Below are 27595 nucleotides of genomic sequence, written 5' to 3'. Positions count from 1 at the left end.
TATGCTCGCCATATTTGGGTGTGATCCGGAACTCGCTGTCAGGAACGGGCCGGTTAGAGAGCAAACTGATTTGTGCCAGACGCAACATGACGGTTAAACTGCGCCTGTAGGTGGTGTGGTAAACCACTGTTGCACCTCTATTAGGTGATGTATGGTAGGACCTGTACTACAGGTACATTGGCAGTCCCTGCCTGCTGGCTCCGCCCAGTAGGCGGAGTATAAATATGTGTGTTCTCCATGCTGCAGCCATTTTGCCAGCTGCTGTGGGAGACCACACATCTTAGAGCAATAAAGCCTCAGTTGTACCCAACTCAAGTCTTTGTGCAATTGATCATGCATCAGGTGGCAAGGGATATGGGGAGAGTGCAGGAGTATGGTGTGAGATTGAGGAACGGCCATGATCACACTGAATGGCGGAACAGGCTTGATGGGCCGAATGGTCGAATCTTGCTCCTGGTTTCTAAGTTTCTACGGTAGGGCAAATGAACATGCAATCCAGCATTGAGCAATCTGCTGGGTTATTTAATATTTTTGCTGCTGTATTGTCATATTATGTTCAATAAGCAGTTCTGCTTCATACTGTTAAAAAAAATCCCTCTGATAAAGAAAGAAGCATGAGAGGTACAGGACTGATCTCAGGGTCTTCAGGCGAACCTGCAGCAGGTTTTCACATCAAAGATTCTGGAATTTTTCTGTGGCTGAGATGTAGGGAACTGTCTTTGGTATTCAACAGGGTGAAGAAAAGGGGGTAGAGTCAAATTGGTGAGAGATAGGGAGAGAGAGAGTGAGAAAATGAAAAAGGAATACAGTACTGGCTTTTCCTCCAGTTACAATGTGAATATTTTTTAAAAATTGTGTTCATTTCTCAGAGTTACAAAGCCAATGGACAGGGGAAACCTTTAATCCATCTTCTTGCTTGCTCCAAGAAACAATTCAAATTGAATCCAATTCATGGTCCCCAGAAAAGGGACATAGTACATCCAAGCTGAGGACAGGCATTGCACCTGATCCCGGGATAAAGTGCTTGTGGGTGTGAGCAGAGACCGCTCTTCACGGGGTTCTTACAGAGGAAATCAGTGTGGGTGCTGCTGGAGGAAAGGGGAGTGGTTGTTGCAGAGAGACGTGTCTGTGTCCGGGGCGGAGCTGCCTGGTTAGTTTAGAACAGCAAAGGGCCTGCCCCTGATGTGAAGAGGGGAGGGACAGTGCTTGTAAAGTAAACCCGGTACTAAAGTGAAGCAGCTTGTTTGGGGCCGCTGACAGCACTGTTGTGGGAGCAGCTGTCAGCTGATAACAGGATCCAGTCGCATCCCGGACAGACAGGGGACCTGCCTGTCACTGCTAACCTACATAGTGTGACCTCTCGAGTGAATGGCAGTCTAGTGTGTCACCAGCCGTCCAGATAACCCACAAATATCACCACTCGGTAAGACTATGGGCAGATAAGATGTCGTTCAGGTCGAGCATGTGTAACTTTGTGAAAGGGTTCTGCATATAACCGCACCCGACCCCTCTCTTGTTTTACTCCTGCTAAACATGTTTCTGCTCTTGTACAATCTATTGAAAACGAACGTCGCCAGAGGACCATAAGCTTGTGTCCCCTTGGCTGACTGGTGGTTTAACCTGAGCGACACCACACCTCAGGTGAGGGACAAGGTTGACAATCTATTATGAGTTCTTCCACGACAGCTTTTTTTTTTGTGGGAGGGGTGACATTAATATATCCTAACAACTCTCTGCACTGAAAAGAAAATACTAATCTCTCCCCTTATTCTCTTACTGATGATGATCTTTATGGCCTTGAGTTACCAACCAGTGGGCATCATTTCTTCTCCCCTGCTTTAGTTATTGTTTTGGACACTATGGGCGGTATTCTCCCCCCCCCCCCCCCCCCCCACGCTGGGTGGGAGAATCGCCGGGGCGCCGTGCGACGCCACCCTGACACCTGCACGCGACTCTCCTACCGCCCCCCCCCCCTAAAAACCAGCACCGCGAGAATCGTGCTGGGCTGCTCGGATTCTCGCGAGCGGTGATTCTCCGGCCCAGATGGGCAGACGAAAAAAATGGCCCTGGTCGCTGCCGGCGGGAACTGCGGGAATGCTGGGGGGGCTCCTGAATTTCATAGAATTTGGCCCATCGAGTCTGCACTGGTTCTTAGAAAGAGCACCCTACCCAAGCTCACACCACCCTATCCCCATAACCCAGTAACCCCACTCAACCAACACTAAGGGCAATTTTGGACACTAAGGGCAATTTAGCATGGCCAATTCACCTAACTTCCACATCTTTAGACTGTGGGCGGAAACCGCAGCAATGCTAATCATTGCGCCACCATGCCACCCCATATTTGGGGTCTCAGATCGGCCAGGGCTCAGGATGGGTGTTACATTAATTAATAAAGAGAACCCTGTATTTTGCAGATAGAAAGAACATGTACACACATTGCATCTGCTTCAACTGAACAAAATAGATGACAGCCATACTCTGCTTCATCTCCCAGGGACATGCCATGAACGATTAGTTAATCTGCCTGTTCTGAATTTAAACAAAACTTGCTAGTTGAACTGTTGTGGAGATGCTGGCATTGGACTGGGGTGGGCACAGTAAGAAGTCTTTCAACACCAGGTTAAAGTCCAACAGGTTTGTTTTGAATCACTAGCTTTCGTAGCGGAGCTCCTTCATCAGGTGAATGAAGAGGTGGGTTCCAGAAACACATATATAGACAAATTCAATGATGCAAGATGATACTTTGAATGCGAGTCTTTACAGGTCCAGACGGTGCGACTGGAGAGAGGGATAATCCCAGGTTAAAGAGGTGTGAATTGTCTCAAGCCAGGACAGTTGGTAGGGTTTTGCAAGCTCAGGCCAGATGGTGGGGGGGTGAATGTAATGAGACATGAATTCAAGGTCCCGGTTGAGGCCGTACTCATGTGTGCGGAACTTGGCTATAAGTTTCCACTCGCCGATTCTGCGTTGTCGCGTGTCCTGAAGGCCGCCTTGGAGAACGCTTACCCGAAGATCAGCGGCTAAATGCCCTTGACTGCTAAAGTGTTCCCGACTGGAAGGGAACATTCCTGCCTGGCGATTGCAGCGCAATGTCCGTTCATCCATTGTTGCAGCATCTGCATGGTCTCGCCAATGTACCATGCCACGGGACATCCTTTCTGGCAGCGTATGTGATAGACAACGTTGGCCAAGTCGCACGAGTATGTACCGCGTACCTGGTGGGTGGTGTTCTCGCGTGTAATGGTGGTATCCATATAGATGATCTGGCACCTCTTGCAGAGGTTGCACAACTCTTTAACCTGTGATGATCCCTCTCTCCAGTCTCCCTGTCTGGACCTGTAAAGACTTAATTACCTGCAAAAACTTGCATTCAACGAATCATCTTTCATCATTGAATTTGTCTATATATGTGTTAGTGGAACCCACCTCTTCATTCAGCTGAGGAAGGTGCTGCGCAATGAAAGCCAGTGATTCCAGATAAACCTGTTGGACTTTACCAGATGTTGTAAGACTTCTTACTGTGTTAGTTGAACTGTCAGGTTTTAATTTAAACAAAGCTTGGTGATTAAACTACCAGTCATCCGTGAGCAAGTGCATTCTCCATAGCAACACCGCTACCAATCAGCACTCTCTTCTCATACAATATAAATTGTTGTTCCTTTTACATTTGACATTCTTGCGATGTCCTGGTGGGTGCATGAGGACAAAGGCCCCTTAAACTTCACCCAACGCTCCATTCTAGCCTGTGCCCCCTCAAATCGCTCATGTCAACTCTACACCCCCCATGAATCCTCCAGGCACCCTTCGATTTCCGTGCCACCCAAGCACCACCCCCCCAATATATCTTTTACAACCGCTCACCCCGCATGTACTATCCTCCGATTCCATGCAATATTAGTGGAAAATATTTGACATTCCTTGAAAAACTGAACTTCAACATCTAATAAAAGCCTCCATATAATTGATTTTGAGAGAAAAAAATGAATTGTCATTTGAAGAAAAGTTCTTGTAATCCTATAAGCTTGTGTCAACAAGCCAGAAACCCACAGGCACAACCTGTTTTTATAACGTCTTCTTGAAACAGCCACAGTTATCACTGACCTATTTTCTTCCACCTCCTCTTAAACAGGATAAATATAAATCACAGTTCTCCCTTTCTTTAGCTTCGCGGAAGTCATAAGGATCTAACATTAACTCTGTTTCTCTCTCCACCGATGCAGCCAGACCTGCTGAGTTTTTCCAGCATTTTCTGATTTTATTTCCTGCTTCCAGCAGTTGCAGTATTTTGCTTTTATTCTTCAAACTGCCATTATTATCACTACTTTCTGGGAAGGAAAGAACAAATGGTGCTCATTTCAGTCTCAAAGCAGAGTGCCTGCCAATCAATACAGGGAAACAGATGTTTAAATTTTTTCAACTTTCAAAATCGGGCTTTTTATCAGCCGGAGGCATTTAAATCACAGTAGAAAAGATGACAGTGTGGACTGATGGGATTATTCAATTCATTTTTCTTTGCATTGGAAAACACTGAACAAATACACCAGTCTAGTCAATGTACAGACAAATAACTTTAAATAAAAGGACAGATCCCTGAATCACTGCATTAAAAACACACCCACATTACAATACAGCACCTAATAGTGACATTTGGAAGTTGTTGAAACACTTTAGACTTGCCTTTCAGAATGTTCCTGACTCCACAGCGGGTTTTCCATTTTCTTCACAAACTCAAACCTGGCATGTATTTAATGGGCTCCCAAAATCTGATGCGAGGAAATCTGACTTGAAATGGGGAACCCATCCTCAGCGGATGCAGTGTGATTTTTGCACACTAGGCATTCCCAACCTGAAAAAAGGCCACAGGAAAATAATGAAGGGTCTGGAATGCAGAGGAATGTTTAATAATTGATTTTTTGGATGGGGAAGGAAATTCAAAGGTGCGCTGAAAGCGTGCTACCACAGAGCCAAGGATTGCGATTCCTTTTCTGAATAGTTTCTTGCCGTTTTATATGTATGGTTAGAATTGAAACACTGAACATTGTTCCATTTACTTTTCAAATCTTGTTCGAGGCCATGAATTAGAAAATTGTTCTGTATTGTGAAAATTACATTCTCGTATTAAGTGGCCAAATGTAGTCTCAAAATTAGATGTTTTACAACACTTTAAACCTCATCAGAATGCAGCATGTTTATGAAAATGTTGGTGCTATTACCAGACCAGACTCCAACAGTGGCTAAGATATTGGACCGACACCCAATACTTTATTTTATTTTGTAAGACTGTGCGGAAAGAATACTTTGCTCCTGCAGCGATTGCACCATGAAATAGGGATTTGTTATTTTAAAACACAACCTTATTATTAATACAATATTAAACTCTTTAACAACATACCTGAAAATTGCATACAATTAACTCTTAAATAATACTACTCCATGCAGTAAATACAATTCCCTTAATTGCTGCCTCTATTCCCGATTAAACAAGAAAGAAGAAAGCATAAAGCTCTTGATTCACCTTGCATCTCTGGCTCCGAAAATCTTTCTGGTCTTTCCAAACAAGATTATTTTTAAAAGCATGACACTTGCAGCCAAACACAGGCTAACCCCAGGCATCCAACCCTCAAACTGTCAAATGTCCATGGTTCAATATGTAATGATATGTATAATGTAGGAAGTGTAAAGGGTTAACACGATGATGTTCATGTATCTAACACTAGATGACACCACAGAGTAGACATATAAATACACTGTGACTCCTAGAATTCTGGGAGAAGGTTGAGAGAAGGTTAGGAGAAAGGTTGAGATAGGGTATTAGAGAGATATAGATTTCTGTAGCATAGATTTAATACCGTTCTTTTCTTAGCTATCACTTACTAAGGTGTGTGAATCATTTAAAGTAGTGTAAATAAACTAGCTTTGTTTGAAATACATAGCTTGATGTTCTTTGTCAGCATTATGACTTTTAGCCATCTTGAGGGACTCCACAAGGATCATCACACAATATATCCAAAATCCTGCATTGGTCACAGTGCTTGCATTGAAAACAAAGAAATTAGGTCTGCATTTGCATTAGCCTCCCTTCAAATCCACAGATCGTCCCCAAACTGCTTTATAAATAATATTTTATTTTTCTGGAGTGTAATTACTGCTGTTTTGTTTTGTTTCATATTGCAGGTATGCAGCTTGCTTGTTGGCTGAAATATATCAAAACCACACAGAATCTTCTTCATTCTTCACACACACAAAGATTTTCCACTTCGGTGGTAAGCAGACGTTTAATTTTAGACAACGATTGGTTCATTGCAGAATTTAAAGAGACCTTTTAACCTAATCTGCAGGTTGGCTACAATTTGCTTCTTTATGCAGTGGCAAATCCGGTACTCCTCCAGGGGATCGCGCACCACTCACGGATCCACAATGTGGAATAACAGTTTTGGCTCTTGCCTTTGATTCAGTAGCTACTAACTCAACTCTAGGACTTGAGAAGGCAATCTAGAATGACACTGCAGGAACCCCCATAACTCCCTGGACAGCACCTTTCCAACCCACAACCACTACCATGTAGAAGGACAAGATAAGCAGACACATGGGAATACCACCACCTGGAATTGCCCCTCCAAACCACTCACCATCCTGGCTTTGAACTAAATTGCCGTTCCTTCACAGTTGCTGGGTCAAAATTCTGGAACTCCCTTCCTAACAGCAATTTGGGTGTACCTTACACCACATGGATTGCAGCAGTTCAGGAAGGCAGCTCACCACTACCCTTAAGGCGATTAGAGATGGCCAAAAAACTCTGGGGTAGCCAGCGACACCAACATCCTGTGACTGGATGATGAAAAGAAAAATGCTGAGCAGAGAGCCATTTTCCCCTTGCAGGTTGTTTCTATTCACATAATCATCAAATGCCTCGATGAGACTGCCTCTACTACACTTCCAGGCACTGCATTCCAAACCTGAACCACTCGCTGAAAAGTTCCTCACGTCATATTTGCTTCTTTTGCAAATCGGTAAATTTATGCCCACTTGGACTTGATCCTTTCACGAGTGGGAAAACAGTTCTCTCTATCTAATCTGTCCAGGCCCCCCTCACATCTCCGCATTGAACTTCACCCACCCAACTCCAGCTTGTTGTCCATGTCCTTTTGAAATACATACAGTTGTCTTCACTGTTTACAATACTTTCAAGTTTTGTATCATTCACAACTTTTGAAATTGTCCCCTGGACACCAATTAATTTATATCAGGATAGCAAAGGTTCCAATACTGACCACTGGAGATCAGAATTTTTAATCCTGCTACTTTAATGTTACTGGGCGCAATTCTCCCATCGGGAGTCTAGGTGCCAACGCCGGAGTGAAAACCGGAGTGTTTCACTCTGGCGTCGGAGGCCGCTCCCAGCCCCCTATTCTCCCACCCCCGGGGGGCTAGGAGCGGCGTTGCGTCATTTCCGCGCGCCGGGCATTGGCGCCGCGTAAAAGCAGCGCCGCGTAAATGACGCGGCCGGCGCCGCGTAACTGGCGTCACCCGCACAGGCGTGGTTGCCGTCTTCCCCGAGGCCGCCCCGCAAGAAGATGTCGGATGGATCTTGCGGGGCGGCGGAACAAAGGAGGTCGTCCTTCAGAGAGGCCGGCCCGCCGATCGGTGGGCACCGAACGCGGGCCAGACCCTATTTGAGGCTCCCCCCCCCCCCCCCCTCAGCGTTCCTGCGCTGTTCCCGCCGGCAGCAACCAGGTGTGGATGGCGCCGGTGGGAACCTGTCGTATTGGGCAGGCCGCTCGGCCCATCCGGGCCGGAGAATTGCCACTTGCCCGGTGTAAACGGCAAGCGGCAATTCTCCCAGCGGCCAGCCGTGATTCTCGCCGCGCCGGTTTGGGGGGGTGGGAGAATCGTGTGTGGGCGTCGGGGCAGCGTGGCGGGACATGCGCGGCGTCCCGACGATTCTTCCACCCGCCGTGGGGGGGGGGGGGGAATTCCGCCCACTTTTTCACATGTTGTTGTCAAGGTTGCAATCACTCTAGTTATGTTGTAATTCAATCTTCATCCTCTGACTCCTTTAACTCCGGATTGCCCCACACCGTCTATCCACTCTGATCCTCCTTCATGTCAAGAACCTCATCCACTCATCATTCAGCCGTATCTGCTTTTTCACTGCTGATTTCATGCTATATTCATCTACTTTCCATAATATTATTTTTGCTGCTGACTTTTGTTCCCCTTGTCATGCAGTGGCCCTATCCTGCCCCGTCCTGCGGGCCTTCATCCATCCCACAATAATAATACGCTTAACAAATATTGTTGCAAAAAATGTAACACTATATGGAATGTGATGCCATGAATCAATGATGAAGCAGAGGCGTTTGCATTTCCTAGCCTTGATGACATAACATTGTGCCTTTTGTTACGATCTCAGTTGGTGTTATAACTGGATGGGAAGCTCCTAGAATGGGACACTGGCTCAAAAGACTTCAACTTTTACTTTTCTTGTACTAAACCGTGGAGGAACAGAGTCAAAGGACTGCTAATTAGTTTTTATAACAAGATGAAAAATATCATTAAACATGAAAAAACTGGATTCTGATACAATATTGCTTTACTCCCCCCCCCCCCCCCCTTAGTTTATCAAATACACACAGATTTTAAGACTAACATGGACGTATATCTTAAGCTACAATTGTCTCATTAACACAGTCCCTTTAAGTACAATTAGTGTCTGTAGATTTCTCCTCGGAATCCCCCTAGATGATTGTCACATGAGAGTTTCCAATCCCCACTCCCAAAAACACGCTTTTAAATCTTCTTTCAAAGTAATGTTTCCATTAGCGTTTTGCATTCTGAAATCCAGTCCGGTTTTCCAAATGATTCTTTTAAACAAAGCGTCCACTCCATCTTTAACAACAAAAACAGTATCTAGGTTTTACCACTTCCTCTTTAGGATTTATTTGGCTTAATTGCTGTACAAACTGTTCACAATTGCTTTAACTCTCATTTCCCAGAATCTGTTAAAAATGGAATCAAACTTCTGAGTTACCTCTGAAGTCTGTTTTCTCAGTTTAAATCTGGTTACTACATTTGTCTCTTTAACTCATAACACTTTGTTTCCTCTTTTCTGAACAGTGCCTTGGTCTCTGTTCTCTTAACTTCAGCCGTCTTAAGACATTCTTTCTGTTCCATTTTCCTGGTTATCTGGACTGTAACTTTTTTGGGGGAGGCTTATCTCTTTGCAGCTCCCATCCTGTCCAATCTTCTGGCATAGTTGAGAGATGTTCACTGCCTGGTATCCTTATTCAACTGCCAACAAATTCAGCTGTAACCTAAGAACCAATGTAATCCCTTCCCTCTGGAAAGTAACCTCTTGTTGCTAAGCAACGACATATCCCTCTCTAGGCTTTTATTTGCCCTTCATGATGTAACCCCCACAGGTAAAAAGTAAAATAGAATCACAGTTCAAATTTAACCAACCCCAATACATAAAAAACACTTTTGTCCAGCATGAAACTACTATAGGTTTTACCGTTCCATCTACAGAAACGTTAAATTAAACCTACTTATTTCTAATGTTTACCAATACAAATATAAATCCCTTAAAACTGCCTTTGTTTTCATAACCTTGATAGAACTACCAGTGGTTACATGCAACTATTGGCAACTATGCCGGGTAAGGAATCTAAATAGAGGAAGTTTAAAAAAAATAAATTTAGAGTACCCAATTATTTCTTTTCCAATTAAGGGGCAATTTAGTGTGGCCAATCCACCTACCCTGCACATCTTTGGGTTGTGGGGGTGAAACCCATGCAGACACGGGGAAAATGTGCAAACTCCACACAGACAGTGACCTGGGGCTGGGATCAAACCCGGGTCCTCAGCGCCGTAGACAGCAGTGCTAACCACTTGGCCACCGTGCTGCCCTTAAATGGAGGAAGTTAACTGGACTGATTGCATTTTATGCCACATATTTTCAACTCTAGGCTAATTTATTGCAATAGTCTCCTGATCGGCATCCATCTTCCAGCATCCATAAACTTCAGATCAAGAAACAACAGGGCTATTAAATAGGGACTAGAGAGTGGGAGATCAGAGTGGGGGTCTGGGCAACAGATTGTTGCAAATGGTGGAGGGAGTGTGAGAAGAGGAAATGAGAGCAGAGGAAAAGCAGTGCCCGAGAAGGTACAAGTTACTCATTGGAAATAAAGCGATTGAAAGTTGCCATTGTGGCTTCTCTTGCATGATTGTGTTTAGTTACAGCGGGAACAAAAGTGAACTCCTTATTAGTATGCAGTGTTCTATTTTCAGTTGTAAAAGCTATGGCTGCCTCTAATGCAAAGGTTCAGTAGAGTTCAAGGAAGTTACTGTAAAAGCTGAAGACAAACAAATCTGTAGAGTGTCCTTTGGGTTTTGATGAGTGAAGGTTACCACATGACAAAAGATCAATAATTTATGGACAATTTGTTAAATATTGTTTCGGCCACTGCTTTACCAAACTGACCAGGTTCTTTTTAACAAATGCTAATTTATATAAAAAGATGGTTTGCATGTAAGCCTGCGAAAGGGGGAAGTGATTCTTCAAAATTAGTGACCAGTTTTAAAAGCATTGCAGTAATTTGATATTCCGAAGGCTTGCTCGTTTCACTCGGTGGACGTGCTGCCTTTTGGAATGAGACACTCCTGCAAAGTTTTGCAATGCACATGGTGGGACCTTTTTCTTACATTTTTAGTTGATTGAGTCTAACGCTATTTTATAAAGATCTGTGCGTTATTTTAAATGAAAAAGATCATTTGATTCTTTCAACTTGTAGATGACTTTATTCAGACACAAGAATGCAAAAAGGATTGAAGGCCTGGATAAGAATGTATGGTAAGTAGTAACATAAAAATTCTGTGGGTATAAAGTTAGATTTTTGTTTAAGATAGACAAGTGAATTAAGGGTTATGGGAAGCAGACAGGAAGGTGGAGCTGAGACCACAACCAGATCAGCCATGATCTTATCGAATGATAGAACAAGTTTGAAGGGCAGAATGGCCTACACCTGTTCCTAAGTCTCATGTGTTCCAGTGTATTTTCATTGTTAACAAGTTATAACTTCCATAGGTCAAAGCTGAGTAAGCACCGAAACCTAAAATATGTTAATTCTCACTAGTTAGATTGTAGTCTAGTTAGGTGTGTGTCTACACAGCTTCACATGGTGTATACAGTGCAGAAACAGGCCATTCGACTCAGTAGCCCTGGCTTTTATGAACACTAGGACATAGATGAGTTGGTGGAGTGGGCAGATAGGTGGCAGATGAAGTTTAATGGGGAGAAGTGTGAGGCGATGCATTTCGGTAGGAAGAACAAAAGCGAGAATATAAAAGAAGGTGTAAAATTCTAAAAGGGGGTGCAGGAGCAGAGGACCTGGGTATATATGTGTATAAGTCATTCAAGGTTGAAGGACAGGTGGAGAGAGTAGCTAATAAAGCATATAGCATTCTGGGCTTTATTTATAGGAGCATAGAGCGCAAGAGCAAGGAGGTTATGCTGAAATTATACAAGACACTAGTTAGACTTCAGTTGGAATATCGGGCATAATCTAACGGAACGGTTTCTAAGTGTCATGTGTGGCGGGTTTTGCTGTGACTTTCCCATCGGCTCTGTCGGCAAACTCCCCACCGTTATCTAATGACACTTAGTCACTATTTTCGGCCTTGGGGAGTTTCTCACCGGTTTCGCCACACTTGGAATTCTTTTTGTCACTGGGAGCTGAACTCCGATATTGAACTGCCATTTTGAAAGGGTGCCCTAATCTCTAAATGAGCCTGTGAGGCGAATAACCCCCCCCTCCCCCATTACCCCACACCCCACTATGGGGCCCCTGGGGGGGCCCTTTTCAGGTCCCCCCGTGCCCCCTTACAGGCTTCCCCCATCCAGGACCCCACAATCTCCCAAAGGCCCCTTCTTACCTGCCCTACACTCCTCCACCCACCTTTCATGGGCATGTCCACCGGCCCTGACCCTTGCCAGTGCCATGCTGGTACTTGGACATCCTTGCGCTGCCACCCTGGCACCCCTGACAGTGTTCCTGTTGGCTTGGCAGTGCCACCCAAGCACCAGGGTGGCAGTGCCAGCTGAGCAGTGCCAAAGTGTCCATGTTCAGAGGGAGGTCTTAGGGAGCCACCCCACTCTGTCCCTGACCACCCAGGGGTCTCTGATGGCCTTGGAGACCACACCACTCCCCCAGGTGCTGTTCCGTCTGGTCCACGTTTGTGTGGACCAGTACTTAATGGTACCGGGTTGGGGCACTCTCTAGGGAGACCGTTAGATGCCGGGAGGCCGATAGATCCCGGGTGAGTAGGCCTTAGTAGGTTTAAGGCCTACTTATGCGAGCGCTGCTTGGTCACGCCCTTGTGGGCGGGTTCCCGATCTTGACGCCTCGCAGGACTTGGGTAGATCCAATGAGGCGTAGTGGCTCCTGGAAAGTCCATGGGAGGCTTCACCCGGCATCTACCGGCCATGTCACACTCCCGTTCGAGCGCAACGTTGCCGGTAGATCTCTCCCATTATGTGTAGCTATGGGTGCCACACTATAGGAACGATGAGAATATATTGGAGAGTGTGCGGAAGAGGATTACAAGAATGTATGTTTCCAGGGATGAGGAACTTGAATTATGAGAATAGATTGGAGCGGTTGGGACGGCTCTCCTTGGAGAGAAGAAGGCTAAGAGTAAATTTGATAGAGATGTTCAAAATCATGGGGGCTGGACAGAGTAGACAGGGATAATTTTTTCCTGCTTGTGAAAGGGTCAAGAATGAGAGGACACAGGTTTAGTGATTTGCAGAAGTAGCAAATGTGATGTGAGAAAAAACTTTTTCACACAGCAAGTGGTTCAGGTCTGGAATGCACACCCTTGAAATGTGGTTGAGGCATTCAAGAGGGCATTCGATCAATGTGCAGGGGTACAGAGAAAAGGCAGGAGAATGGCACTAAGTTGTGATGCTCATTTCGGGAGTTGGTGCAGACATGGGCAAAATGGCCTCCTTCTGTGCCGTAAACATTCTGTGACTCTGATTCTGTGATGTTCTGCATGTTCTGTTTCCTCCCACTCTGTTGCCTTGAACCTGATCCTTCCTCCCACATGTGTTTATCTAGCTTAGCCCTTAAATGCATTCATCCATTTCAACTACTTTCTTGCCTTTAATGATAAGCAAAGAAAGTTAGTACTGGTCTGATATAACTGTCCTCTTCCTCCTGGTAAGAAGAATATTAAGAATGTTGAACCCCAGCCAGTTTTAGAGCAACTTGTAATGGACTGAATGGCAGCAGGCAATTGCTGCACTTTCTAAAGTCACCACTGGGGTATTCTAACAGCATGTTCATCTAGAATTGTGCTTGTATAAAGATCCTGCAGTAATCACTATAGCGAATAATCCCGAAAACATCTGAAAGCTTTGATGTTTACAGTTGGATCCTTCTTGTTGGATTCCAAGAATTAAAAAACATACATGGTGTTCCTGATCAAATTTGCACCTGACAACTGGAGAAGGAGCTTAGTTAACAGTTAGCTTAGCAATAGAATAAAACTGTGATTGCCATTCACTCACTTGAGTGTAACTTCAAATTGAAATTGTGATTTAGCACCAGATATGACTTACTGGAGTCATGCGTTTTAATTCTAAAACCAATTTCACGTGTTAAAGTACAGAAATTACTCATTAATTAAATTTTTAACAATGTCCACTCCAGGGGCGAAATTCTCCCGAAACGGCGCGATGTCCGCCGACTGGCGCCCAAAACGGCGCCAATCAGACGGGCATTGCGCCGCCCCAAAGGTGCGGAATGCTCCGCATCTTTGGGGGCCGAGCCCCAACATTGAGGGACTAGGCCGACGCCGGAGGAATTTCCGCTCCGCCAGCTGGTGGAAACGGCCTTTGTTGCCCCGCCAGCTAGCGCGGAAATGACATCTCCGGGCGGCGCATGCGCAGGAGCGTCAGCGGCCGCTGACAGTTTCCCGCGCATGCGCAGTGGAGGGAGTCTCTTCCACCTCCGCCATGGTGGAGACCGTGGCGGAGGCGGAAGGGAAAGAGTGCCCCCACGGCACAGGCCCGCCCACGGATCGGAGGGCCCCGATCGCGGGCCAGGCCACCGTGGGGGCACCCCCCGGGGCCAGATCGCCCCGCACCCCCCCCAGGACCCCGGAGCCCGCCCATGCCGCCTTGTCCCGCCATTCAAAAGGTGGCTTAATCCACGCTGGCGGAACAGGCAATTTATCGGCGGGACTTCGGCCCATCCGGGCCGGAGAAACGAGCGGGGGGGGGGGCCCGACAACCGGCGCAGCCTGATTCCCGCCCCCGCCGAATATCCGGTACCGGAGACTTCGGCAACCGGCAGGGGCGGGATTCACGGCCGCCCCCGGCGATTCTCCAACCCGGCGGGGGGTCGGAGAATGACGCCTCCGGTTTCTGTGAAAGTTGCCATAGTCCCCAAGGACCATAGGCTTTTCTCCCCTTTTGAGAGCTGGCTGGTGGTGATTTAACCTCGGGCGAGGGTCAAGGTTTCGAAGGCGGGGCCTTCATGAATAACCTCAGCTGGTACAGGAATTCAAGCTGCACTGTTGGCGGCACTCCACATCACATCACGATGCCCAGCCAACTGAGCTAACCAATGGTCTGTCTAGGGGAGAGGGTGGGGTTAATGGTAATATTATTGGGCGAGTAATCTAGAGAACCAGACTAATGCTCTGGGGACATGGGTTCAAATCCCACTACTGCAGCTGGTGGAATTTAAACTGAAATAAATTTGGAATTGAAAGCTAGCCCCAGTATTTGTGAACATGAAACTATCATCAATTATTGCACCAGTAAACCCGTCCGGTTCAGTAATACCCTTTTTAGGGAAGGAAATTAGCCATCCATACTGGTCTGGTATAGAACAAAGAACAAAGAAATGTACAGCACAGGAACAGGCCCTTCGGCCCTCCAAGCCCGTGCCGACCATGCTGCCCGACTAAACTACAATCTTCTACACTTCCTGGGTCCATATCCCTCTATTCCCATCCTATTCATGTGTTTGTCAAGATGCCCCTTAAATGTCACTATCGTCCCTGCTTCCACCACCTCCTCCGGTAGCGGGTTCCAGGCACCCACTACCCTCTGTGTAAAAAAAACTTGTCTCGTACATCTACTCTAAACCTTGCCTCTCTCACCTTAAACCTGTGCCCCCTAGTAATTAACCCCTCTATCCTGGGGAAAAGCCTCTGGCTATCCAGTCTGTCTATGCCCCTCATAATTTTGTAGACCTCTATCAGGTCGCCCCTCAACGTCCGCCGTTCCAGTGAGAACAAACCGAGTTTATTCAACCGTTCCTCATGGCTAATGCCCTCCATACCAGGCAACATTCTGGTAAATCTCTTCTGCACCCTCTCTAAAGCCTCCACATCCTTCTGGTAGTGTGGCGACCAGAATTGAACACTATACTCCAAGTGTGGCCTAACTAAGGTTCTGTACAGCTGCAACATGACTTGTCAATTCTTACACTCAATGCCCCAGCCAATGAAGGCAAGCATGCCGTATGCCTTCTTGACTACCTTCTCCACCTGTGTTGCCCCTTTCAGTGACCTGTGGACCTGTACTCCTAGATCTTTCTGACTTTCAATACTCTTGAGGGTTCTACCATTCACTGTTTATTTCCTACCTGCATTAGACCTTCCAAAATGCATTACCTCACATTTGTCCGGATTAAACTCCATCTGCCATCTCTCCGCCCAAGTCTCCAAACAATCTAAATCCTGCTGTATCCTCTGACAGTCCTCATCGCTATCCGCAATTCCACTAAGCTTTGTGTCGTCTGCAAACTTACTAATCAGACCAGTTACATTTTCCTCCAAATCATTTATATATACTACAAACAGCAAAGGTCCCAGCACTGATCCCTGCAGAACACCACTGGTCACAGCCCTCCAATTAGAAAAGCATCCTTCCATTGCTACTCTCTGCCTTCTATGACCTAGCCAGTTCTGTATCCACCTTGCCAGCTCATGCCTGATCCCGTGTGACTTCACCTTTCGTACTAGTCTACCATGAGGGACATTGTCAAAGGCCTTGCTGAAGTCCATATAGACAACATCCATTGCCCTACCTGCATCAATCATCTTTGTGACCTCCTCGAAAAACTCTATCAAGTTAGTGAGACACGACCTCCCCTTCACAAAACCATGCTGCCTCTCACTAATACGTCCATTTGCTTCCAACTTGTGACTCCAGATCCACAGCAATGTGGTTGGCTCTTAACTACTTTCTGAAATGGCTGTTTGAGGACCATTGAGAATGACCAAAACGCCGGCTATTGCTAATTGGGAATTGGTAATCTTAGTTAAGTGAACACTTCACAGCTCTCAAGTGGATCCTCGTGGGTAGGCGTACCATGTATCATGTGGGAGTTGTTGCCTAGCATCACAATCTGATCGTGGCGCTTGAACACCGCAGGAGGCAACAGCACGGACGCACAGCCAATGTCCGAACACCCAGGGGCTGGGCCCCTACACCGGGGACATTTTGGCAACCAAACAAATAACCTTTATTGTCACAAGTAGGCTTACATTAACACTGCAATGAAGTTACTGTGAAAAGCCCCAAGTCGCCACATTCCGGCGCCTGTTCGGGTACACAGAGGGAAAATTCCGAATTCTCAGCTGCTACAGGAATTGAACCCGCGCTGCTGGCCTTGTTCTGCATCACAAACCAGCTGTCTAGCCCACTGAGCTAAACCAGCCTTCCATAAAGAGAGTGGGCAGGTGCACCGTGGGGGGGGGGGGGGGGACCAGCGCCCGGCCCAGGTAATGTTATTAGCGGGTGTCTCAGGTACAGGGTGTGTACCCACCAGCGAGGGATCGGAGTTTGCCGCTGGGCGCGGATCTCTATTTTGGCCGGGCGCCAGATTCGTGCAATTGCGGCATTGTGAGGGGAGAATTTTGCCTCGTGTCACAAAATGAAAATTTTGAAAGCAGCGTCATTATTGGAAACAAATCCTGATTGCACTAATTGCTTTTTGCAAAAAAACAAATATTAGAACAATGGAATAATTTCCACGAATCTGTACCAGGGTTTCCAAGACTTTGTGAGACAGGTAGGTGCATACTGCATCTTAGGACTGCATAAAGGGATTTTTATTTTATTCATCCACGTGATGTGGGTCTCGCTGGCTGAGCCAGCATTTATTGCCCATCGCTAATTTCCCTTGAGGGGTTGTAGTGAGCTACCTTCCTGAGAACTGAGTGACTAATTCGGCCAATTCAAAGGGTAGTTAAAAATCAGCCACAGTGCTATTCATCTGTAGTTTGATAGGATACTGGACCAGACGAGGACCCCAAAACCTTTTTGTTTAAATTTGTAAAACTGTGAGGAAAGGATATTTCACCCCACGACTCACCAATAAGTACCTTTTATGTTAAAACTGTTATGGGCCAGGGTTTAGAGAACCCCAAAATGTATCATGGAGTTCACCTGTCCCACAACTTTTAATAGATTGTGGTATGGGGAGCACACGGCCCACTCTACAGGTGTGGAATAGCAGAAATAGAAATGTATTTTTAAAAACAAAATAATGTTTATTCTATGAACTCAAGTTAACCTTTTTAAAATATACAGTGAACATCTTAGCAATCATTAATTCAAATACAACTCCGAAAGAATACAACATTAAGTAATCCTTTAAGCTTGCCTTTTAACATCCATACGACTTAAAAACAAAACCTTTATCAGAAGCACATCAGGTTAAAGTCACTACTGTTATTAGTTTTAAATCACCAGGATCGATTTGCAGTCTTTAGATTACTGAGAGAGATTCATACACCCTCTGGCTGTGACTGCAGCTATCCAGCTCTGGAAACGAAACTAAAACACACCCTGCAGCAAACAGCCTAAAACAAAAGTAAAAAGTTGACAGACAGCCCAGCTCCACCCACTCTCTGACATCACTGCAGTAAAAACACCCATTTCTTAAAGGTATTCACACTACAGATATTTATATACACCCATTTCTTAAAGGTACTCTCACATGACAAAACAAACTTTAATTTAAACAGAATTAACCACATTAGCATGAAATAAATTTCTCTATGATTATCAAATAAAAGGAAAACATTTAAATTGCTATCTATACCTGCCACTAATTCCAATTAAGCAACCCAATACAATTCAAATGTCACTTATAAATAAAGTTAACAAAACAGGTTACTTGCTTATCTGCACAGACCTTTGGAGAGGGATCCTTTATAGGAACAACCTGAAAATCCTTCTATCTTGTCAGACTCTAATCCCATGGCAAGCTGCTGGTCAACTAAACAGCATTTGGCAATACTGCAAGCTGCAGACTGATCTGGTTCCTCCCATTAATTACATCATCTGAATATTCCACTAAGATGTCCCACCCACGACCTGCTTAGCTAGGACTAAATACAATCCCTCAAATGGTCTATACCCCAGAGAACCATCCAAAACATCAATAGAGTTCCATTAACCCTCTCTCTGTTAACAAGTAAATGGTTAAAATCAATGATTACATCACCTTTTATGACTTCTTAATTGTAGTTTTAGTAGATACTGTCTGTATGTATTTTAAACCAGGGTTTTTAATAACATTACTGCCACAAGTATGAAATATAATATATAACCATTACAATAATAATTATTAGTGTCACAAATAGGCTTATATTAACACAGAAATGAAGTTATTGTGAAAATCCCTTAGTCACCACACTAGGGTGCCTGTTCGGGCACACTGAGGGAGAATTTAGAATGTCTAATTCACCTAACAAGCGCGTCTTACGAGACTTTTGGGAGGAAACCGGAGCAAACCCACGCAGACACTGGGAGTGCGTGCAGACTCCGCACAGACAGTGACCCAAGCTGGGAATCACAACCGAGTCCTTGGAGCTGTGAAGCTACCCACTGTGCTACCATACCGCCCAATTTCTACATTCATCACAAGTCATAAATAGGACAGACTGGATAAGAATGGCTGATTTCCTCCTCTTAAGAACCTTAATGAACTAGATACATGATCACGAACCTTAATGAACTAGATGGATGATCACGACAATCTGGTAGTTAACTGATACTAGGGCCTGAAATTTTGTAAAGGTGGAAGATTCCATGCCTTAGCCAAAACAGTGCTGGAGCCGTGAACCCGGTACTCGCCATTTTCACCAGCAGGGGTGAGGAGGAATGGGGAAGGGTTGTACTTTTCAATCCATGGTGGCAGCTACGCATATATAAGCGTTTCCGCCTTCAAACTGAGATTTCCATTACTGAGATGTGCAAAACACCACTTGAGCTTTAACCATTTGAGGAAAAGTTCTAAAGCTACTGAGTTATTTGGAGAAAAATGGTCCCTTGGAAGGTGACGTTTTGGAGAGATCAGGAACCTCTTTGAGGGAGGACAGTTATTAGAATTATAAAGTGTAGACATGAATGTATGTTTTAAAAAAAAAAATGGATAAGCTTCTAGGAATTGCCAAGCTGTCAAGTCAATTAAATTCCCAGGCTCTTTAAAGTTTTTGACAAAACAGCATACAGATGGAAAAAATGGTGTTTGCCATTTCATTGTTTAGTGACCCAAGCCTGAAGGTTATCATGATAGGGGTTAATGCTACCTGACTATTTCCACAACCTATCAGGTTCATAGTTTCCAAGTGGTTATTAACAGATTAGCTGTACTTGATGTGGGACTAGAAATACAAATATTTATTTTCACACAGGATTAAGCATTTGAAGGGGTTTTGTTTTGAAGGATTAAGTACTTGAAGGAAATGTTTGTTTTTATAAGTCATTAAGTAATTTAAAGAATAAATGTTATTTATGATAGTGTTATTTTTAAATATTGTGAAGTCAGAAATAGACGCTTGGAGCTTTATTTCATTTCATCTCACCGTGGCCCCTGAGGTCTGTCATTTGTGAATACTGGGTGAGTTGACATGGAGGGTGTAAGAGAAAAGAGTGGTGGATGGGGGCTACAAAAGGTTATGGGAATGAGTGGGAAATATGAGTTGGAATGGAGGTATGAGGATGAGTGAGAAACATGGGTTGGTATGGAGGTATGAGGGACCAGGTAGGTGGAGAGGCATGGATTGGCATGGAGGGTGTAAATGCAAAGGGTAGTGTGTATGGGGGGCATGAGTTTGCATTAAGTTTGCATAGGGGCGATGGAGGGCATGGGTTGGCATTGATGGTGTGAGGTGGCATAGATGGGGCATGTGGAGCTGAGGGGTGAGGGTTAGTGGGCTTTTTCAGTTTAAGAGCACTGACTCGGGCCTCTTGTGCAGCCTGCCTCGGTACCCTGCAGCCCTTACAAACTCTTTTGAGGGTAGGTGGGCACCTGCTGCCTCTCCCCACCACCCCGGCAACAAAAATCAGAAGATTTGGGGCACTTTCTTCCAAGAAAGGTTTGCAGATTGGAAACTCTCTCAATTCTGCAGTTACACTTTGGGAGCAGAAATTCAATCCATTTGGTTTTTAATTTCATTCGTTTTACATTTTATTTATTTAATTAACAGAATTTAAAATCCCCCAGGTGGGTTGCAGTGGGATTTGAACTCTTGCCTCTAGTTCATTAGGCCACGTCTCTGGATTACTAGTTAAGTAATATGCTTTCAAATCTGCCAATCCCAGAGTACAAGGCCAATTTTCGAAGATTTTCTCTCAACCATCGATATGAAATAATCGTCTGCATTGAGTGCATGGGGGAGAGTCCGACGCAGTCTTTCCAATTATCCATCCACTCTTTTTTATTTTCCTGTCCAATGCAATATTAGCACCCAGAATGTCTTAACCTGTCTTTCTCTTCACAGATTGAGTTGTTATTTCTACCACTTGCTCTGTTTGCTAAAGTTTGCCCTGTTTTGTAGGGTTGAATTTACCAAATTGGCTGCTGAGCCAGGGGTGGTCAATCTTGGTCAGGGATTTCCCGACATGCCCCCTCCACCTCATCTCAGAGAGGCCTTGGCTGATGCTGCGGTGGGTGGAAATTTCATGTTGAACCAGTATACAAGAGGATTTGTAAGTTCTTCACATGACTCTCTTACCTAAGTTAGTTTTTAATCTACAGTGTTGAGTACTGGAATAATGGTATATTTGAAAAGTTTTTTTTTACTGTTATGTATTAATGCAACGTGTGGATCTGGCAAAGTTATCATTCAGGGGGTGGGCTTGTCCGGCCGTGTCCACCAACGGCATCATCCGGTCTTGTCGATGGTGAGCCCCCTCGTGGGTTCCTTGGCAACTGAGGTTGCAAACAACAGAAATCCCCATTGACAACGGCGGGGCGGGAGAACCTGCTGCCAACCAATGATGGGCTGCCTCTGCCACAACAGGGGATGGTGGGGGGCAGATATTCCATCCAGTGTCTTTGAATTGTCCCTGCTGGCCACTCCAGTAGTAAGCTAAGGATTCTTCCCAAACTGCCCTAAAAGATAGTCTCACCAATTTGGCCGCTTGTGGATTTTATGGACAAGACATTGCTGTTAATTGAGAGCAAGAGCTTCACAACGGCCACATGAAAGGCCATTCTGTAACATCTCCGATATAGATTTGTTTGTGTTCCATCAGATCCTCTATAACTACCAGCCTTTGGCTGCAAAGAAAAATGTGCAGGTTGATGGAGGACGGCTACCTCTGCCATGGATTCCACATGGACTCCTTTTTATGAGGAGCAGCTAATTTTGGAAAAATACCCTAGCGCAATGGAAGAGTGGCTCAATTTATTGGTGTGCCATACTTCACGTTTTAGATGCCTATTGTTCACTCATCGTATTGGTGATCTTTCATCACAATTTGATGTGGTTCCTTGGCTCGTTCATGTAATTTTACTCCCTCTATGTTATACTTTCCGTGGGGTCTGTTCCCGTCAGGTTTCCACTCTCAAACGCTGGTTGAGTATGAATTTGTAATTGGTCGGGGGCAGGTAGAGGTTCCACTTGGAGGCCTGGCATTAAAGAATGAGATGGCATCACTCACTGCTGCCACCTCTTTCCTGCTCTATTGTCGGCACTGACAGGATGCAGGCATCAAGTATAGTAGAGAGGCGGAAGTCTGAGTCACATAATTTCGGATCATGGCCAGGGAGATGCCAAAAGAATAAAGGCTACCAAATTTTAATTAGATTGTTGCAAACTCAATAGTGCTACAGTATTTAAAGTAGTTTGAGTTCAATGCTTAATTGGCTTTTCGGTTCCTCAAACTGACCGCTAAGAAAAGCCAATATTGGTGCTGATCTGATACATTACATTTTCTGACTTTGCCCTTGGTTCACCTTGGGTATACATAGAAACATACATAGAAAATAGAAGCAGGAGGAGGCCATTCGGCCGTTTGAGCCATTCATTCTGATCATGGCTGATCATCAAGCAACATAAGAACAGTAGAACTAGGAGCAGGCGTAGGCCATCTGGCCCCTCGAGCCTGCTCCGCCATTCAATAAAATCATGGCTGATCTTTTTGTAGACTCCGCTCCACTTACCCACCCACTAACCTTAATTCCTTTACTGGTCACAAATCTAAAAGTTCTTAAAGTTCAATACCCTGATCCCACATTCACCCCCCCCCCCCCCCCCCATATCCCTTGAACCCTTTAGCCCCAAGAGCTTTTCTAATTCCTTCTTAAAAGTACACAAGATTTTTGCTCAACTACTTTCTGTGGAAGTGAATCCCAGATTCAACACTCTCTCTGGATGAAGAAATGTCTCCTCAACTCAGTCCTTACCCATTATCCTCAAACTATGACCCCCTAGTTCTGGACTCCCCCACCATAGGGAACATTATTTCTGAATCTATCCTGTCTAATCCTGATAGAATTTTATAAGTTTCCATGAGATCTCTCTCACTCTTCTAAACTCCAATGAATATAATCCTAAGCGACTTAGTCTCTCTTCATATGACAGTCCCACAATCCCAGGAATCAGCCTGGTAAACCTTCGCTGCACTCCCTCCCTAGCAAGAACATCCTTCCTCAGATAAGAAAACCCAAAACTGCACACAATACTCCAGATGTGGCCTCACCAATGCCCTATACTTTAAAAAAAATAAAAAAATTTAGATTACCCAATTATTTTTTTTCCAATTAAGGGGCAATTTAGCGTGGCCAATCCACCTATTTTGCACATCTTTGGGTTGTGGGGGCGAAACCCACGCAAACACGGGGAGAATGTGGAAACTCCACACGGTCAGTGACCCAGAGCCGGGATCGAACCTGGGACTTTGGCGCATTGAGGCAGCAGTGCTACCCACTGGGTCACCGTGCTGCCCGACCAATGCCCTATCCAATGCAATAAAACAGCCCTATTCCTACACTCAAATCCTCTCGCTATGAAGGCCAGCATACCATTTACCTTCTTTACTGCCTGCTGTACCTGCACATTTTCAGTGACTGATACATGAGGGGCGGAATTCTCCTCTACCTGGCGGGGCGGGGGGTCCCGGCGGGATGGTGTGGCGGGAACCACTCTGGCTTCGGGTCGCCCCAAATGTGCGGATTTCCGCACCTTTAGGGGCCTTGAGGGGCTAGGCCCGCGCCGGAGTGGTTTCCGCTCCACCGGCTCACGTGGAATGCCTTTGGCGCCAAGCCAGCCGGGGCCGAAAGGACTCTGCCGGCCGACGCGAGTCCGCGCATGCGTCAGCGGCTGCTGACGTCATCCCCGCGCCTGCGCAGCAGGGGGTGTCTCTTCCGCATCGGCCATGGTGAAGGCTGTGGCCGAGCCGGAGGGAAAAGAGTGCCCCCACGGCACAGGCCCGCCTGCCTATCAGTGGGCCCCAATCGCGGGCCAGGCCACCGTGGGGGCACCCCCCGGGGCCAGATTGCCCCGCGCCCCCCCCAGGACCCCAGAGCCCGCCCATGCCACCAGTCCCGCCGATAAGGTAGGTGGTTTGATTCATGTCGGCGGGACAGGCATGACAGCAGCGGGACTTCGGCCCATTGCGGGCCGGAGAATTGCCGGGGGGGGGGGGCAGCTGACCGGCGCTGCGTGATTCTTGCCCCCGCCAAATTTTCAGTGCCGGAGAATTCGGCGGCCAGCTGGGGCGGGATTCACGTCGCCCCCCGGCAGGGGGTCGGAGAATCCCGCCCGAGGACACCAAGGTCTTGCTGAGTATCCACTTCTCTCAATTTACACCCATTCAAATAATAATCTGCCTTCCTATTTTTGCAAAAGATAACCTCACATTTATCCATATTATACTGCATATGCCCACTCACTCAGCATGTCCAAATCCCACTGAAGCATCTCTGTATCCTCCTCACAGTTCACTCTCCCACCCAACGTTATATCATCTGCAAATTTGGAGATACTACATTTAGTGTCCTCGGCCAAATCATTAATATATAATGTGAGCAATTGGGATCCTGGCACAGATCCCTAGGATACCCCACTAGTCACTGCCTGTCAATCGGAAAAAGACCCATCGGGTCAGCAACAGCCCTTGGAAAGAGCACCCTAACCAAGCCCACACCTCCACCCTATACCCACACCTCCACCCACACCTCCACCCCATACTCACACCCCCACCCTATACCCACACCTCCTCCCTATACCCACACCTCCACCCTATACCCACACCTCCACCCCATACTCACACCCCCACCCTATACCCACACCCTCACCCTATACCCACACCTCCTCCCTATACCCACACCTCCTCCCTATACCCACACCTCCACCCCATACTCACACCCCCACCCTATACCCACACCTCCTCCCTATACCCACACCTCCTCCCTATACCCACACCTCCTCCCTATACCCACCCCCCCCTATACCAACTCCTCCATCCTATACCCACACCTCCACCCCATACTCACCCCCCCCTATACCCACACCTCCACCCTATACCCACACCTCCTCCCTATACCCACACCTCCTCCCTATACCCACACCTCCTCCCTATACCCACACCTCCTCCCTATACCCACACCTCCTCCCTATACCCACACCTCCTCCCTATACCCACACCTCCTCCCTATACCCACACCTCCTCCCTATACCCACACCTCCACCCTATACCCACACCTCCTCCCTATACCCACACCTCCTCCCTATACCCACACCTCCTCCCTATACCCACACCTCCACCCTATACCCACACCTCCTCCCTATACCCACACCTCCACCCTATACCCACACCTCCTCCCTATACCCACACCTCCTCCCTATACCCACACCTCCACCCCATACTCACACCCCCACCCTATACCCACACCTCCACCCTATACCCACACCTCCTCCCTATACCCACACCTCCACCCTATACCCACACCTCCTCCCTATACCCACACCTCCTCCCTATACCCACACCTCCACCCTATACCCACACCCCCACCCTATACCCACACCTCCTCCCTATACCCACACCTCCTCCCTATACCCACACCTCCTCCCTATACCCACACCCCCACCCTATACCCACACCTCCACCCCATACTCACACCCCCCCCTATACCCACACCTCCACCCTATACCCACACCTCCACCCTATACCCACACCCCCACCCTATACCCACACCTCCTCCCTATACCCACACCTCCTCCCTATACCCACACCTCCTCCCTATACCCACACCTCCTCCCTATACCCACACCTCCTCCCTATACCCACACCTCCTCCCTATACCCACACCTCCTCCCTATACCCACACCTCCTCCCTATACCCACACCTCCTCCCTATACCCACACCTCCTCCCTATACCCACACCTCCTCCCTATACCCACACCTCCTCCCTATACCCACACCTCCTCCCTATACCCACACCTCCTCCCTATACCCACACCTCCTCCCTATACCCACACCTCCTCCCTATACCCACACCTCCTCCCTATACCCACACCCCCACCCTATACCCACACCTCCTCCCTATACCCACACCTCCACCCCATACTCACACCTCCACCCTATACCCACACCTCCTCCCTATACCCACACCTCCACCCCATACTCACACCTCCTCCCTATACCCACACCTCCTCCCTATACCCACACCTCCTCCCTATACCCACACCTCCTCCCTATACCCACACCTCCTCCCTATACCCACACCCCCACCCTATACCCACACCTCCTCCCTATACCCACACCTCCACCCCATACTCACACCCCCACCCTATACCCACACCTCCTCCCTATACCCACACCTCCACCCCATACTCACACCCCCACCCTATACCCACACCTCCTCCCTATACCCACACCTCCTCCCTATACCCACACCTCCACCCCATACTCACACCCCCACCCTATACCCACACCTCCTCCCTATACCCACACCTCCACCCCATACTCACACCTCCACCCTATACCCACACCTCCTCCCTATACCCATAACCCCGTCTGTCCTTTTTGGACACACAGGGCAATTTATCATGGCCAATCCACCTAACCTGTGCATTTTTGGACTGTGGGAGGAAACCGGAGCACCTGGAGGAAACCCACGCAGACATGGGGAGAATGTGCAGACTCCGCACGGACAGTGACCCAAGCCGGGAATTGAACCAATTTTATAAGAATTTTATGTGCTAACCACTATGCTACCTAACTCTAAATGAGGTTGAACTTCTGATTCCCACCAGATCTCAGTTACTTAATCATATACCATTACATCACAGTTACATCAGTGTCACGTGCATGTGATAAGCCTTTACTCTACGTCTTTATCCTAACTATAAACACACTCCTACATCTCTCCCTAGAGTCGCAGACAGGGCCAGTATTTGCAGTGCCCTGACTAATCTCCATGATTCGGTCCTGTTTTCGTTTTGAGGTTGAGGACGAACTGAACTATTTGGTCTCTCAATAGGAATGTCTTCCACCCAGCTGATAGTAGAGTTTCTGTTGCCTCTGGTTCCTTGTCTCCATCCAGGTCCAAATAGTATGTCAAATATTCCATGGGTTTGTTTCCCAATGACATCAAGGCTCTTTTTGTTCCTTCTCATATTTCCCTGGTCCATCTTGGGTGTCATCAGATTGGAAAATAATGAATGTAACTCCTTTATTCAAGAAAGGAAAGAGACAGAAAGTAGGAAATTACAGGCCAGTTAGCTTAACATCTATAGTGGGGAGAGTGCTGGCATCTATTACTATGTCTGTTAAAGCGGGGAACTGGGCAATCAGGCAGAGTCAACATGGTTTTTGAAAGGGAAATCATGTTTGACAACTTTATTAAAGTTCTTTGAAGGGATAACAAGCAATGTAGATAAAGGGGAACCTGTGGATGTGCTGTATTTAGATTTCCAGAAGGCATTTGAAAAGGTGTCATATCAGAGGTTACTGTTCAAAACAATTGTGGTGTAAGGGGTAACATATTAGAATGGATAGAAGACTGGCTAGCGAAGCGGTAACATGGGTCATTTAAGGGTTGGCAGGATATGATGAGTGGTGTGTCACCGGGATCATTGCTGGGTCCTCAACTATTTACAACATGTACCAATGACTGAATGAAGGATCCGAAGGTGTGGTTGCTAAATTTGCTGATGACATGAAGATTTGGTAGTAAAGTAAGTTGTGAAGAGGACAGAGGGAGTCTGCAAAAGAAAGGGGGCAAAAATTTGGCAGATGGAGCATAATGTGGGAAAATGTAAACT

At 46.5% G+C, this 27595-nt stretch overlaps 1 protein-coding gene across 1 annotated transcript in view; it reads left to right on the top strand.

The window, feature by feature from the left end:
• Window positions 1-1170: 1170 nt before the first annotated feature.
• Window positions 1171-27595, top strand: part of LOC140426100 (kynurenine--oxoglutarate transaminase 3-like) — a 102398-nt gene continuing 75973 nt past the window's right edge. The window contains exons 1-4 of the mRNA XM_072510455.1: window positions 1171-1423; window positions 6178-6266; window positions 10800-10858; window positions 20878-21028. Of these exons, the coding sequence (XP_072366556.1) occupies window positions 6180-6266; window positions 10800-10858; window positions 20878-21028 (297 nt within the window). The 5' untranslated portion in view covers window positions 1171-1423; window positions 6178-6179. The remainder of the gene's footprint in view (window positions 1424-6177; window positions 6267-10799; window positions 10859-20877; window positions 21029-27595) is intronic.

This window comes from Scyliorhinus torazame, chromosome 7 (assembly GCF_047496885.1).
Source record: "Scyliorhinus torazame isolate Kashiwa2021f chromosome 7, sScyTor2.1, whole genome shotgun sequence".
Lineage (NCBI taxonomy): Eukaryota > Metazoa > Chordata > Chondrichthyes > Carcharhiniformes > Scyliorhinidae > Scyliorhinus > Scyliorhinus torazame.
The sequence above is the reverse complement of the archived record's forward strand: the minus strand, read 5'-3'. Positions and strand labels throughout refer to the sequence as shown.